The sequence below is a fragment of the Peromyscus californicus genome, unplaced genomic scaffold (assembly GCF_007827085.1).
Source record: "Peromyscus californicus insignis strain IS unplaced genomic scaffold, ASM782708v3 Scaffold_6__1_contigs__length_162567912, whole genome shotgun sequence".
Taxonomy (NCBI): Eukaryota; Metazoa; Chordata; class Mammalia; order Rodentia; family Cricetidae; genus Peromyscus; species Peromyscus californicus.
In genome coordinates this window covers 149,721,279-149,735,386 of record NW_026294584.1, presented here as the reverse complement: position 1 = coordinate 149,735,386, position 14,108 = coordinate 149,721,279, and the positions used below count along the sequence as shown (strand labels likewise).

Sequence of the window (14,108 nt, the reverse complement as noted above, 5' to 3'; positions counted from 1 at the left end):
CTCTGGTCTTCTGCAAGAGCAGAATGCACTCTTTACCGCCAAGCCGTCTATCTTTCTATCCAGCCCTAGAATTTAATTTTTGTATCACACTATATTATACTTGAATGTTTATCAAACTAATTTATAGTCTTTTAACATGAAGACTCCTTTATTTCAGACTAGAAAAAGCTGATGAAATATAAAAGATGGTTGAAACTGTCTCGTGTGCTTTTGTTGATTAATTCTCTGGGGAGCAGTCGTCTTGACGCCTCTTGTAATGGGCTATGTGTTTTTAGGTTCTCCCAGCATTCTGTAATAGGTAGGAAGTAACTTCGTCAGAGCCTTAATGGGGCAGTTATTTGCAAAACAAAAATGCCCTGTGTTCTCCTAACAAAAAGTTTCTCTGAGGACCACCCCCAGTTTTGTGTGGGCAACATGGTGAGAAAATCAGAGCAATTTAAAGTAATTAATAATCCGATTACATGCTGTGAATGCTTCCCTGATAGCATTGAAAAATGGGCAAAATTATGCTTTAGAAAGGCATAGAGGTGGGACTTCAGGTAGATCTATGTTTTCTTAGAACTAGTGATTGGCTTGATGGGGGGGTGCTCATTTTCTTTCCCCATTCACTGTCTCTCCTTTTCTAACTAGCATCATGCAGCTAGAGCAGAATTAGTGTTTTCTCTGTTTTATATCTTGTTCTATTATTTCTAATTCCAGCAAATCTTAAACCATATTTTGGATGACATTGAATTTTTCATCACAAAACTCCAAAAAGCAGCTGAAGCATTTTCTGAGCTTTCTAAAAGGAAGAAAAGCAAGAAAAGTAAAAGGAAAGGACCTGGAGGTAAGCGGGCTTCCTTACTCTAGGGCTATTAGACCTAGGGCTTAGTGGGGCTTCCTCAGTCTAAGGCTATCAGACCCAAGGGGTCTTGGCCTTCCTTATTCTAAGGCTATCAGACCTGCTGGGAGAGTGGGTCTTCTTTATTCTAAGGCTATCAGACCCATGGAGAGTGGGCCTTCCTTACTCTAAGGCTATCAGACCCAATGGGAGAGTGGGCCTTCCTTATTCTAAGGCTACAGACCCATGGAGAGTGGGCCTTCCTTAAGGCTATCAGACCAGTCGGGGAGTGGGCCTTCCTTACTCTAAGGCTATCAGACCCAATGGGAGAGTGGGCCTTCCTTATTCTAAGGCTATCAGACCCAATGGGAGAGTGGGCCTTCCTTATTCTAAGGCTATCAGACCCAATGGGAGAGTGGGCCTTCCTTATTCTAAGGCTATCAGACCCATGGAGGAGTGGGCCTTCCTTACTCTAAGGCTATCAGACCCATGGAGAGTGGGCCTTCCACACTGTAGGGCTATCAGAACTTCAGTGCTGAGGAGCTGGGGTCCTAGTAAACAGCTCCATTGTGCTGATCTTGGACCAAGGCCCTGTAGTTTTAGCACGACCAGAGGTTCGAGAGCAGAGGGAAGAGCTCATGTTAGTTTCAAGCTGGCTACGCTTTTAAGTCACAGTGACTCGGAGGTCAGGTGGTAGCCACCCATCTGTGGTTTTCACCAGTGGTTATAAAGTTGGTGTCTGCTCATAACATTGTTCTTTTACGTAGAGTTCTTTTGTTGTAAATACGGAACTTTTTTAACATTAAAACTGATTTTTCTCATGAAAATATTTTAAAATACCAATGGATTTGAACCTGTTATCAAAGAACCACCAACAGTTCGTTCACATTCAAAGCTGCATAGAAGCTGTTGAAGAGCCAGTATTTGAAATGTCTTAAAAAAAAAAAAACTGGGCCTGGAATTCTATCACTCAGGAAGCTGATGCAGGAGGATTATTCTTAGTTCCAGGACAACCTGGATATAGAGTAAGAGGTTATCTCAAACTGGCTGGAAATGTATAAAAGTTTACTGTAAGGGTAGTGTTTCTATTTCCTCTGGCAAATGGCACAAATTGAATAAATAAAAGAAAAGCTAGTGCATGTCTCACTCATCACAGCTGACTTCAAGTCTTCCTGCAGTTCCTAGCTGTGTAGTAAGAGTGGGCAGCCTTCAGTGTTGTCCTGGATGTAGACACGTGGACATCCTCTGCACGTATTCTGAAACGAAGTATTCTTCACGACCTCTCAAGCCTCCTCTTCTGATTTCTTAATAGAGTAGCTGTCCTCCAGGTTACCAGGCTCAGAAGCAGACTCCATGTCTTCTTTCTTCAGCAGACAGCTACTTTGACTCGTTTTCTGTAGATGAACTTTCTCATCAGGACCACCAGCTCACAAAGAATGACATGGAGACTTATTATTAATAATGAATGCTTGGTCTTAGCTTAGGCTTGTTCCCAACTAGATCTTATAACTTAAATTAACCCATGTTTTTTAATCTGTGTTCTGGCATGTTTTTTGTTTCCTCGTCTCTCTGTACTGCTCATGCTGCTTTCTCCAATTCTGGCTGGTGACTCTGCCTTTTTTCTTCCCAGAGCTCTCTCTGTCCAGAAGTCCCGCCTATACCTCCTGCCTAGCTATTGGCTGTTCAGCTTTTTATTACACCAATACAGCAATACATTTTTACACAGTGTACAGGATTATTTTCCCCAATTTCATCTATATTCATTCTTTTAATTCTCATAATCAGCATCCAGTTGAAATTGTCATCCTTTTTGACCCAGCTTAAAAGCAGTTTTCAACCCTCTAGTGTTCTGTCCTTTAAGGAGAATCTGATCAATCGCTGAGACAGGGTCTCACAGAGCTAGCCTCAAAGTTGCTATAAAATTGAGGGTGACCTGGAACTCCCGACCATTCTGGCTTCCCTTCTCCCGTAGTAGGGTTACAGGTATGCCGCAGCCAATGGGATTCCCTCCTTAGAATTCTAAGTTGGAGTCTGTCTCAAAGCACACATAGTTCTGTGGACTGTTGATTAAAATGTCACTTCTTACCTTGACATTCATAGTCACCCACAGTCTGAGTGGAGTCTTCCTCTCCATCCTCACGTTTCTCTGGATTCATGTTGCTTGTTTTGTGTCCATGCAATTTCTCTTTTACTCCAGACGTTGTTGTAATCCTCTCATGTTATTTCCACAAACTACCCGGGGTGAGGGTGATTGGGGGGCGGTGGGGAGGTGCGCAGAGCTTTTCAAATCCCATCTTAAAAGTTACTTGAAAGAACTTTCCAGTATTCACGGTCCCCGTTTCCCAACCAGGACAGTCTCCTGCCCTAGCACTCAGTCACTCCACCTGTTACTCTTCTGGTTCATTTCCTCTGTTATTTTTCAGGGCCATTAAAAGCAGGACTTGTCACTTACTCAATTTTATAGTCTTTATAATGATGACATGAGTTCCTGGAGCATAGGAAGGCTTCAAGTCATATTTCTAGAATTGAGTCACTGGGAGTGCCTAAGGGTAGAGGAATCCATTTAAATTTAAGATCTTCTTAATTTATTGGAATAAGAGATGTTGTAGAGTGAAGGTCCACATCTGGCATAATCTTCCAGCTGTAGACACAAATGTGGATTTTTTTTCATTTAATAAACTTTCTTGTGACTCTGTTCTCATCCGCCCTCTGCTGGTTTTTATTTCCTCAGAGGGTGTTTTGACGCTGAGGGCGAAACCCCCACCTCCTGATGAATTTGTTGACTGTTTCCAGAAGTTTAAACATGGATTCAACCTTCTGGTAGGTGGGCTTTATTTGTATATAATTAGAAGAAACAGATGGAAAAGATCAAAGACTAGCCAGAATGTTCCTGGAAATTAAATTAAGAGATACAGTTGTCCCTGCAGATTTGTGGGTGTGTGCTTTGATTGGCCTTTAATTATAACATCTGATTGCAAGGCATGCGTGTCAAAGAGACACGATTAGCTGAGAAGCAATGCATGGGTTTCTTAGCTGAGAGGCAATGCCTGGGTTTCTTAGCTGAGAGGCAATGCCTGGGTTTCTTAGCTGAGAGGCAATGCCTGGGTTTCTTAGCTGAGAGGCAATGCCTGGGTTTCTTAGCTGAGAGGCAATGCCTGGGTTTCTTAGCTGAGAGGCAATGCCTGGGTTTCTTAGCTGAGAGGCAATGCCTGGGTTTCTTAGCTGAGAGGCAATGCCTGGGTTTCTTAGCTGAGAGGCAATGCCTGGGTTTCTTAGCTGAGAGGCAATGCCTGGGTTTCTTAGCTGAGAGGCAATGCCTGGGTTTCTTAGCTGAGAGGCAATGCCTGGGTTTCTTAGCTGAATGTTCTTCCTCTCATTCTTTCCATGGTGTGGGAGCCCCTCGAAGCAGAAGTGTTAGGGAAGGGATGCCCTTCTGGGTCTGCCTTGGACTTCTGTGTGAGTGTCTGTCCTTGGGGTGATTGCCTTGTGGTAATGCATTTGTTTTCTTGTGTCACAGGCCAAGCTGAAGTCTCATATCCAGAACCCGAGTGCTTCAGATCTGGTTCACTTCTTGTTTACTCCACTAAATATGGTGAGCATTTATTAATTAAACCAGGCAATCATTCTTAGTGTCTCTTCCATCCAAGAGGCTGAATTACTTAGGTGTGCTTCTCTGATTGCCTTACCTGGGTCCTGTTTTCCTTACCATGTGTAAACTCTGAGAGTGTGAAGTTTGAGAGTTGAAAAGGACACACACCTCACTTATGGCTGGGGACTTGGCACACACACATGCACATTATAATAGCAATTTATTGCAACCTAGCATTGTTACAAACATCTTGTTTTCCAGAACAACTGGGGAAATTAGGTGGACTCATGTTTAGAAATTCACACACAAAAGTACTAGGTTTTACAAGGCAAGGAAGGAACATGTAGAGTGGCTATAAGTGGTTCATTCTAACCAAAGAATAAATGACTTAAAAGTATTTGTTTTACTTATGTGTATTTGTGTGTGCATGCATGTGTGTGCGTGCATGCATGCATGTGTGTGCGCGCGCGCGCGTGCGAGGTAGAAGCAGCTGTGAGGCCCTCCCTCACTCAGGTCCTCTGGGGGCACCATACTTGCTGTTCACTACTCAGCCATTTCTCCAGCCTGCTTTTTTTTTAATGGAATGACAAAGCAGCATGGAAATTATTCGCAGTATGTGATTGCTCTATCATGTATGTGATTTTTTTCCCTAAAGAATAAAGAAAGATAAAGTCATACAAAATAAAAATTTCCTAATTTGGATTTAGAACGTGAAAAATTGTGTAGTTGAGTTCTTTAATGTTAATCAAAACCAGAGAAAATAAGGCATGAAGTCACGCTGCCTTCCCAGAGCTGACTAGGGAAGCCGGAGGGAGCGTCTGAGTCCAGCTTTGCTTACAAACAGACAAGACTAAGTAGCACTGTCAGCGTGGATGTGGGGTGACTGCTCAGCAGTCAGGGGTGAACCTCTATTGTTATTGTCCAGACAACCCTAATCGTTGCTGGGTGTGTCTGTATGGTGTCCTATAGTGAATTTCTGACAACCTAGGTATTGTTGAATTAGTCTTATTGAACAACTCTTAAAAAAAAATTAGAACAAATTAAATTTGATTCTGGCAGTTGGTAATTCCAAACTCCAGAGCCTGAGGGCAGGAAATCAGGAGTTCAAGGGCAGCCTAGGCTCCTCAGTGAGTTGAGAGTCATCCAAGGCTAAACAGTAAGATCCTATCTCAAAAATAAAAGCAACAGAAACAATAAAACAATGAGATCCATCTCATCCAAATGGCAAGAAATCAACACTAGCTCACTAACAAAGTCAAATTTGATCCTGTCTTGGTATTACCACATGCTTATCAAGCAGCTTTTGCCATGACTTTTATTTTTCACAAGTCTGAAACAAGTATCTAATAGCCATCTCAAGTCATGTCCCCAACTCAGTTAACCACTGTGATCAGCTGCCTGTCTTAAAATATCTACCAGTTTTATCTTTGCCTTTCTCCAAAAAGACAACAAATCAGTGTTCTCACCATCACGATCCTGCTGCTCTGTGCAGGGCCGTAGACATTATACTTGGTCAGGAAGCTGGGGAAGGACATGCATTTAGGGCTTCCTATAAGTGAGGCAATGTGGAGTGTTTTGCTTGCAAGTCTCTCCTCTCCATGTTCATTGTGCCACACAGACATGGCGGTAATGCATGGGTGTGTATGCATGTCTGCTGAATTTCTTAACCCTTTTCCTATAGTCTCCTTCCCCTCTGCTAACCCACAAGGTACAGCATTCTACTCCTTCACTCTGTTAGTCATCTCTGCATGCTTTCTGCAGATGCTTTTGGGCTGGGAGTGGAAAGCTGCAGTCACAGAGTTGAGCGCAGTGGTGCATGCGCCTTCAGTCACAGCACTTCCAAGGCTGGGGTAGAATAGTGAGTTCCAGGCCAGCCTGAGTTACATAGACCTTGTTTCGAAAACCTGAAATAACAAACCCCAAAAGAACTGAACCTGCCATGTTGGCTCACACCTGTACTCCCAGCACTTGGGAGCGTGAGACAAGAGATTTGCTGTGAGTTTGAGCATAGAGTGGGCACCATAGAAAGTGCAAGATCAGTGTAGACTGCAAAGTGAGACCTTGACTAAAAATCCAAAGGCACAAAACCAAACAGAAACTGTAGTAGTGCTGGCTAGTCAGGTGCGTTGTGTTCACCGAAGAGTTGGCTCAAGGCTTTCACCCACAATCTTTCAGTATTTGCTTTGATTCCCCAATGTTGTGTCTTCTGCAATTTAAAGTCAGTTAAATCAAAAGAAGATAAGCTTTATGTTACAATGTAGCCTGTCACTTCTGGGCACCAGTTGTTTGAGGACAGTGGGTACCAGGTGAGCCCTGTATCAGAATCATGCTGGTATTAAGGATTCCCAAAAGATGTGACACCTGAGTTGGATTCTGGGTAATGGAGGAAGGGTCTGCAGGCTTACTAGAAAATCCTGTGTTTATAGAGCCACAAAACAGCGTGGCCTACCCAGAGCCCCTGACCTGAGAAACATTGTCTCAGTCTATAGCCATTCAAAAGCATTAAAAAAAAAAAAAAAGAAAACAAAAACAAAAAATCTCTTTCTTCCTGAAGCATGTCTCTGAGAAGGCCAGACTGTAACAAAGTCTCTATCCAGCCTGTCTGCTACAAGATAACAACCTTCCCTCAGCCAGAACATTGCTACAGTGAGACAAATGTGGAGCTGCTTTCAGACACACACTGGTGTTGTTTGCTTATCAAAGTGTGCACCTGTTTCCCCGCTGACCATTAAATTGTCCCTATCAAATCAGGGAAACTTACTAGAATTGGATTCTGTGGAGTTGGGGGGTTCTGTTTGCCATTGTTTCTTTTCTCTCCCTGCCTCTCCCCCTTTCTTCCCCCCTCCCTCCCTATCTCTCTCTTTCTCTCTCTGGCGCCTTTTCAGTTTTACACACCTCCACAGGCATAGCATGAACTGCTGACGAAGGCTTCTTTCCCTCCCTCTCCACAGTGTTTGTTCTGGATCCATAGTTTCCAATGTTGGCATAACAGATTTGCCATTTGCAACTGGTGTCTCTTCAATAACAGAAAGCTATGGAAGTTACAGACGGTTAAGTAGGCAGATAAGTGCTCTCTGCACTGCCATTAGTATTTCACAGGAAAGTAATAGATGCATATAGCCAGTATGTAGGTGCTGTGAGTATCCTTAAACTATTTAAGTTTATACAGTAATGCACCCTCACTCTGGATAAGTCAGTGAGAAACCATTTTTCACTCTCTAATATCTTATACAATATCAACTTTTAATTCAAACATATAGAAATAATGCTTAATTCTGGAATTGATTTTGTGCATAAAGTTCAGAGTATACAAATAATCATTTTCTTGCTAAGAAAGGTTTGTTTTCCATCTAGGTGGTCCAGGCAACAGGCGGTCCTGAACTGGCCAGTTCAGTACTGAGCCCACTGTTGACTAAAGATACAGTTGATTTTTTAAACTATACAGTCACTGCAGATGAACGGCAGCTGTGGATGTCACTGGGCGAGACTTGGCTGAAAGTCAGGTAAGCACATGAAAGTTCAGCATTTAGAACCTGGGATGCTCTGAGCACTCTCTGTCTGTTGGTAAGTGTATGAAAGTTCAGCATTTAGGACCTGGGATGCTCTGAGCACTCTCTGTCTGTTGCACTAAACCAGGGAGACAGTTATGTAAGATTTGTATAAAGAACTACATGTTGTGGGATGAAGAAATCAATGTCATTGAAAACCTTGTTGCCAGGCAGCGGGGGCACATGCCTTTAATCCCAGCACTCAGGAGGCAGAGGCAGATCTCTGTGAGTTCGATGCCAGCCTGGTCTACAAAGCAGAGGCTAGGACAGCCAGGACTATTACACAGAAAAACCCTATCTTGAAAAACCACAAAAAAAAGGGGGAGGGGGGAGAAAGAAAAAAAAGAAAAGTTTGTTGTCAAGTTGAGCCAGGGTGATGCTCATCAGGTAAAGACTCTTGCTGCCAACCCTGAACCCAAGTTCCATCCCTGTAACCCACGTGGTAGAAGGAGAGAACTGACTCAACATAGTTGTGCTATGACCTCCAAGATGCATGCCATGGCATGTGTACACCCCCTCCAACGTGCACGCGCACGCACATACACACACACACACACACACACACACACACACACACACACACACACGATTTGACTAAATAAATGTAAGTTTAAAAATTAAAAAAACTTAAAACCACGTTGCCAGATAAAGGAAGTATAATGTGTGCAGAAGGGGAGGAGCATGACATAAGCAGACTGTGACCCATCTGCCCGGTGGAGTGACGGAAAAGGATAGAGAGAGAGAGGGACATCTATTTCTCAGGAAGAGCTGGCATTTCAAGCCAGCATCTAACAATCCAAGTGGGAATAGGTGTACACACACACACACACACACACACACACACACACCTACAGGCACACATACACCACACACATCTACAAGCGCACACACACACATCTACAAGCACACAGTGTATACTCTGTGTTCTTCCATGGGTTTTATAGAGATATGGTTGTTATTTCTGTTTCACAGATGAAGAAATAAGGCTCAGAAAGGCCAACACATTTCCTTAAAGTCACATAACATCTTAAGTGACAAAGCTCCGGAGTCGGGGTTCATAGTCCCGTGGCGGCGGCCTTCCAGTAGGATGTGGAGGGCTTCCGTGACCATAGAGCAGCTGACAGAGAAGCACAAAAGACAAGACACAGTGAGGGTTCAGAGACGAGGGAGGAGGGACCTCGGGTAGTGGACAGTCGTGGAGAAAGGTTGGAAGAGGAATGGCGTGAAAACAGAAGACATGCAGATGTAAGTGGGGTTGGTGAGGACGGCCTCACAGCTGTGCTAAAGGAGCAGATTCGGAAGGCTGTGGAGAGTGACCAACCTTGTGAACAAGAGTGTGACATAGCCATGTCCCTGTTCTCCTCCCCCCACCCTCTCTCTCTTTCTCTCTCTAATGTTGAGACGGGTATTTGCTAAATTGCTTAGTTAACTGCCTAGGCTAGTTTTGAACTTGTTATCCTCCTGCCTCAGCCTCGGAAGGTTCTAGGATTACAGGAATGCGCTGCCAGTTGCACTAGCATGCAGCTGTTTTCAGAGATCAGTCTGCTAGCTGGGGCCACCATGGCTAGGGACAAAAGTAGCCAGAGGCGGAGGAGCCTGGGGTGCGGTGGGATAGAGGTGGGGGGGGGGTGTTAATGGTGTAGCACTGGCTTCGTAGTAATCGGCTTTCTCTTGGCTTAGAACCATCACCCACTGGAAAAGAGATGTGGAGCTAGTTTTGGAATCACCATCACTTGTTAATAAAGAGATGGAGAAGGACAAACTGTTAGCAAAAGCTGACACGTACCGAGCAGCGCTGGCCATCCGGCAGTTCCAGCTTCGCGGGATACCCCTTAGTGTGCTTTGTTTGACCAATGCTTTTTCTTTCCCTGGGCAGAGCAAATAACTCAGTGTCCTGACCACTTAGCAACTAGTCTCTGGAAGTTTGTCCTTGTCCCCTAAAAGATGTGGACCAGTTCATCACTTTGCTCTTTTATTGAAACACACAAGACAGTCCGGCTTACTTGCTGGACTTCGGCTACTGTGTATGTGGGAATGTAGTCTGCACTCTGTTTTACCAAACTGAAATTCCTTAAAGTGCTATGCACTGCTTTTCGTGTTATAATACTATTTTTCTTTATTTGTGTACTTATTTATAATATCCGTGCATCAGGAGATCATACTCTATAGTTTTCATGATATTTATATCTTCATTAAAAAATTTAGTAGCTTTTATTTTATGTCTATATGTGAGTGCCTGCATGTATGTATATGCACCACATGCATGCCTGGTACACACAGAGGCCAGAAGAAGGTGTTGGGTCCCTTGGAACTGAAATTACTTGTGGGTGCCCGGAACTAAACCTGGATCGTCTCTGGTAGAACAGCCAGTGCTCTTAACTGCTAAGCCATCTCTCCAGCCCTTTTTATTTGTCTGTCTGTTTTGGTTTTTGTTTTTGTTTTTTTTTTGGTTTTTCGAGACAGGGTTTCTCTGTGTAGCTTTGCGCCTGTCCTGGAACTCACTTAGTAGCCCAGGCTGGCCTTGAACTCACAGAGATCCGCCTGGCTCTGCCTCCCGAGTGCTGGGATTAAAGGCGTGCGCCACCACCGCCCGGCCGGTTTTTGGTTTTTTGAGGGTTTCTCAGAGTAGCCCTGGCTGTCCTGGAATTCACTCTGTAGACCAGGCTGGCCTTGAGCTCACAGGGATCACCTGCCCCTGCCTCCTGAGTGCTGGGATTAAAGGTGTGAGGTACCACCACTCTTCTCCAACCTTTATTTTATGTCTTATACTGTGTTAAAGCGGCTTAAATACATTTGTAAAATGTTAGATTTATGCTGATTGTGATGTTATGACTAGCCTAGGCCAGGTTTAATTTTTTTTTCCATAAGGCTTATTAAATCTGTCATATCTCATAGAATACAAAAATAGCTTGAGGTCTTCAGTGACTTTGTTTTGAGCCCGACCACAAAATCAGAGAATGTAATGGTGGTTTAAATAGCTGCATCAAAAGGAAGGATGTAAAAGGTTTTAACAGGAGGAAGCCATCGGTCACTTTAGTCCTCATTAAGGGTATTAGGTAATAAACGTGGATTTAAAAACACATGGAAAGGAAAAGGGTCAAGAAGGTACCAAATAAGTAAGTTAAAGAAAAGGCCTCATTTCATCATAGCAGGCCTGTCACAGAAGAACATGTCACCTGTGGAAAGTAAGGCAAAGGACACAGAGCAGAAAGCAAAGCTGGAGTCTCTGTGGTCGCCTCGCCTGTGATTTGAGAAGGACACAGAGCTTGCGTGAGCCGTCTCTCGAGTGGCATTAGCTGCTGAGTGGGTGTTGTTGGCGACTGCAGAGTAGCTGACTTTCCTAATTAAAATGAAGCTGGTACTTTTAATTTACAAAGTTGGTCATCTGCTTCATTTTAGGAAATTTTGCAGTTAAAAAAAATCATGACCCTTCATAACAGTCTTGGATGTTTCTATTTTCAGAGATACCCTGCAGTTTTAAAGGGGGAGGGGAGAACTGGAGAATACTTTAGATGCTGCTGGGTCCCCCGCTTTAAATGCTTACTGCATTTCTGTTCCCATGCACAACGTTAAGAAACCTACACCCAGGCTGAGCATCAGGCTTCAGGAAAAGTTAAGACAAAGTAGAGAAGTGGATCGTACAGCAGAATTGAGTCACTTTTTCACTTTATTTGTGTGAGCGACTGGCACAAATAGGTTTTCTTCCCCCTCCTGAGAAATGGAGTTGTTTTTGTGTTTGGCTATCCACATAGGAAGGAATTCTGACTGAGAACACAATATTTAACGTACAAACTCGATGTCATCCTACAGAGCAGAGTGGCCGAAAGAACAGTTCATCCCGCCTTACGTTCCGAGGTTCCGCAATGGCTGGGAGCCCCCGATGCTGAACTTCATGGGTGCTCCCACGGAGCAGGGCATGTACCAGCTGGCCGAGTCCGTGGCTAATGCAGCAGAGCACCAACGCAAACAGGACAGCAAGCGACTGTCCACAGAGGTCAGGAGCCCGCGTTTGATTTCTGCGGATGGTGTGATGGTGACGGGGAGTCATCACACTTGTTCTAGAACCAGTGACTAAATGTTACCCTCTCCTGTGCTGCTCTGAGTTCTCTCAGCTCTTTCTTGTGTTTATGATGGTCGCTAGGTCCTTCTCTTCCCCTGCCCCAGCTGACTCACTCTCTGCCTCTTTCTCTTCCTCAGTGGGTCCTCTTTGTCCCTTTTCTCTGTCAGGAGCTTGCCCTCAAGCACTGTCTGTTCGGTTTCCCTTTCCCATCTTTAGACCCTCAAGGCAGTTCCCTGAACCTAGACCCTGTTGATTCTAATCAGCTTTCACAAATACCATAATTCCTCCCTCCTCCCTTCCTCCTTCCTTCTCTTCCTCTTTTCCTCCTTCTCTTCCTGGCACCACCCCACCCCTGCTCCCACCCCTGCCCCCACCCCCACCCCTGCCCTATTGCTCTTCTCTCTGCTTCTGTGCTGCCTTCTTCTCTCCCTGACTGTGACTGCCCTCCAACTCCCTCCAGCTCCCTCCAGCTCCCTCCAGCTCCCTCCAGCTCCCTCCAGCTCCCTCCTGTTCTAATCTTTGGAAGAATGTAGACCAGCAAGGTTTATGTGGACTTTAGTTCTCTGACAAATGACCACAACAATGTTGCATCTGCAGAAGATCATACCATATATTTCATCTTTCAATTATTGATGAAGCTTCAGAACATAACCCTGGGAGCAAATGAGAGGACTGAAATTGGGTATATAGTATGATGTTCTTGAAAAATGGCTTTTCTGTGATGGTTTTTTTTTCCCTATTGGAAAGTATTTAAAGCTGAACCAAGTACAGATGGGATGCTCAGAACCCGTGTAACCATGTGGGTAAGGACTCACATAAAAAAGCAGCAGTGAGTGGCAACTAGATACTCCTGAAGTCCAAGTCATTCCTGTAAAATTCTTTTGAGGAGTGGGTTTGTAGTTGGCAAACACTATATGAGGAAAGGCGTTAGCAAATCACAGTATTTCTGACCACTTTTAAGAAGAAACATTCATATCAGTTAAATTACTTAAAATTGTTCCCTTGGACAAAATTGTTCTTTGGACAGTGATGTTATATAGGGAATTTGTTGTACTCAGTGGGCTGGAGAGACAGCCAGCAGGTACAGAGCCTGTGTGCAGGCAGGAGGACCTGTCCCAGCTCCAGTCACCCACCCCTCAGGATCAAGTCAGGTGTGATGCGTACCTGGAATCCTAGAGGTGGGGAGGCAGAGACAGGAGGATCCCCGGGGCTTGCTGACTGGCTAGTCTTACTCCATTGGTGAGCTTCTGGTTTAGTAGGTGACCCTGACTCAAAAATATAAGGTGGGAGCAATATGAGAAGCCATTGGTGTCACCTTCAGCGTCACATATGTATGTACACACAACACACACAAACACAAATTTTTCTCTAAAAGGCAATCTGTTACAATCCAGAATTTTTAAAACTAAAGCTAATATGTCTTTGAAGTCCTCTTTCTGTGAATGTGACTGCTTTCCCTCTGGCTGTGTGGAAAGGAAAGCTAGACTTCATACCTGGCCTTTCGTCTAAATGCCTGATGACGGTGATGTCATTCTCTGGTCACTGACTGAGTAGCACATGTCCCTGCCTGAGTGCGATAGTGCATACCTCATGACTGAATTTCTCTTCTATTTGGAAAGCAGCTGTGTGTGTGTTGAGGGGCGGGGGGAATACAAGCATACAGGAAATGGTAATTCATTTGGGTTGCCATAGTTACAGGTGTTTTTGAGTCACAGAAATGTCCAGCTTGTGGTGTTCTTATCTTACACAAGAAAATACGCCACTTAATCATGTGTGCCTTGGGAAGTCACACCATTGTGAGCCCTTTCACAGTTCCTGTGCTTAAGGAGGGAACAGTAAGTGTGTTCTAGGCTGTGAGTGTATACGCCTGTCTACTCTCAACCTGTAATTTTAAAAGAAGAGTTATTGAGGATCCTCCCTGCTCATGAGCTGTCATCTTCCTGCTGTAAAATAGTTTCCATTTTGTGATTTAAGTGGCCATGCAGAGGCTTAAGAAGATAGAGTGAGGGATGCTTGCTAGGTTGAGATTTTGCGGCGGGGGGGGGGGGGGGGGCAGCTGACGGTGACTTAAAGTGCGTGCGAAGCGCGATC

The 14,108-nt window shown here is 44.4% G+C and overlaps 1 protein-coding gene across 3 annotated transcripts in view; it reads left to right on the top strand.

The window, feature by feature from the left end:
* The window catches only part of Eps8 (epidermal growth factor receptor pathway substrate 8), a 173,059-nt gene that overhangs the window by 130,935 nt on the left and 28,016 nt on the right, over positions 1 to 14,108 (top strand). For all 3 annotated transcript variants that reach the window (XM_052720242.1, XM_052720243.1, XM_052720244.1), the window contains 5 exons: positions 700 to 826; positions 3,552 to 3,640; positions 4,338 to 4,412; positions 7,764 to 7,912; positions 11,768 to 11,951. In XM_052720242.1, coding sequence (XP_052576202.1) covers positions 700 to 826; positions 3,552 to 3,640; positions 4,338 to 4,412; positions 7,764 to 7,912; positions 11,768 to 11,951 — 624 coding nt within the window. The remainder of the gene's footprint in view (positions 1 to 699; positions 827 to 3,551; positions 3,641 to 4,337; positions 4,413 to 7,763; positions 7,913 to 11,767; positions 11,952 to 14,108) is intronic.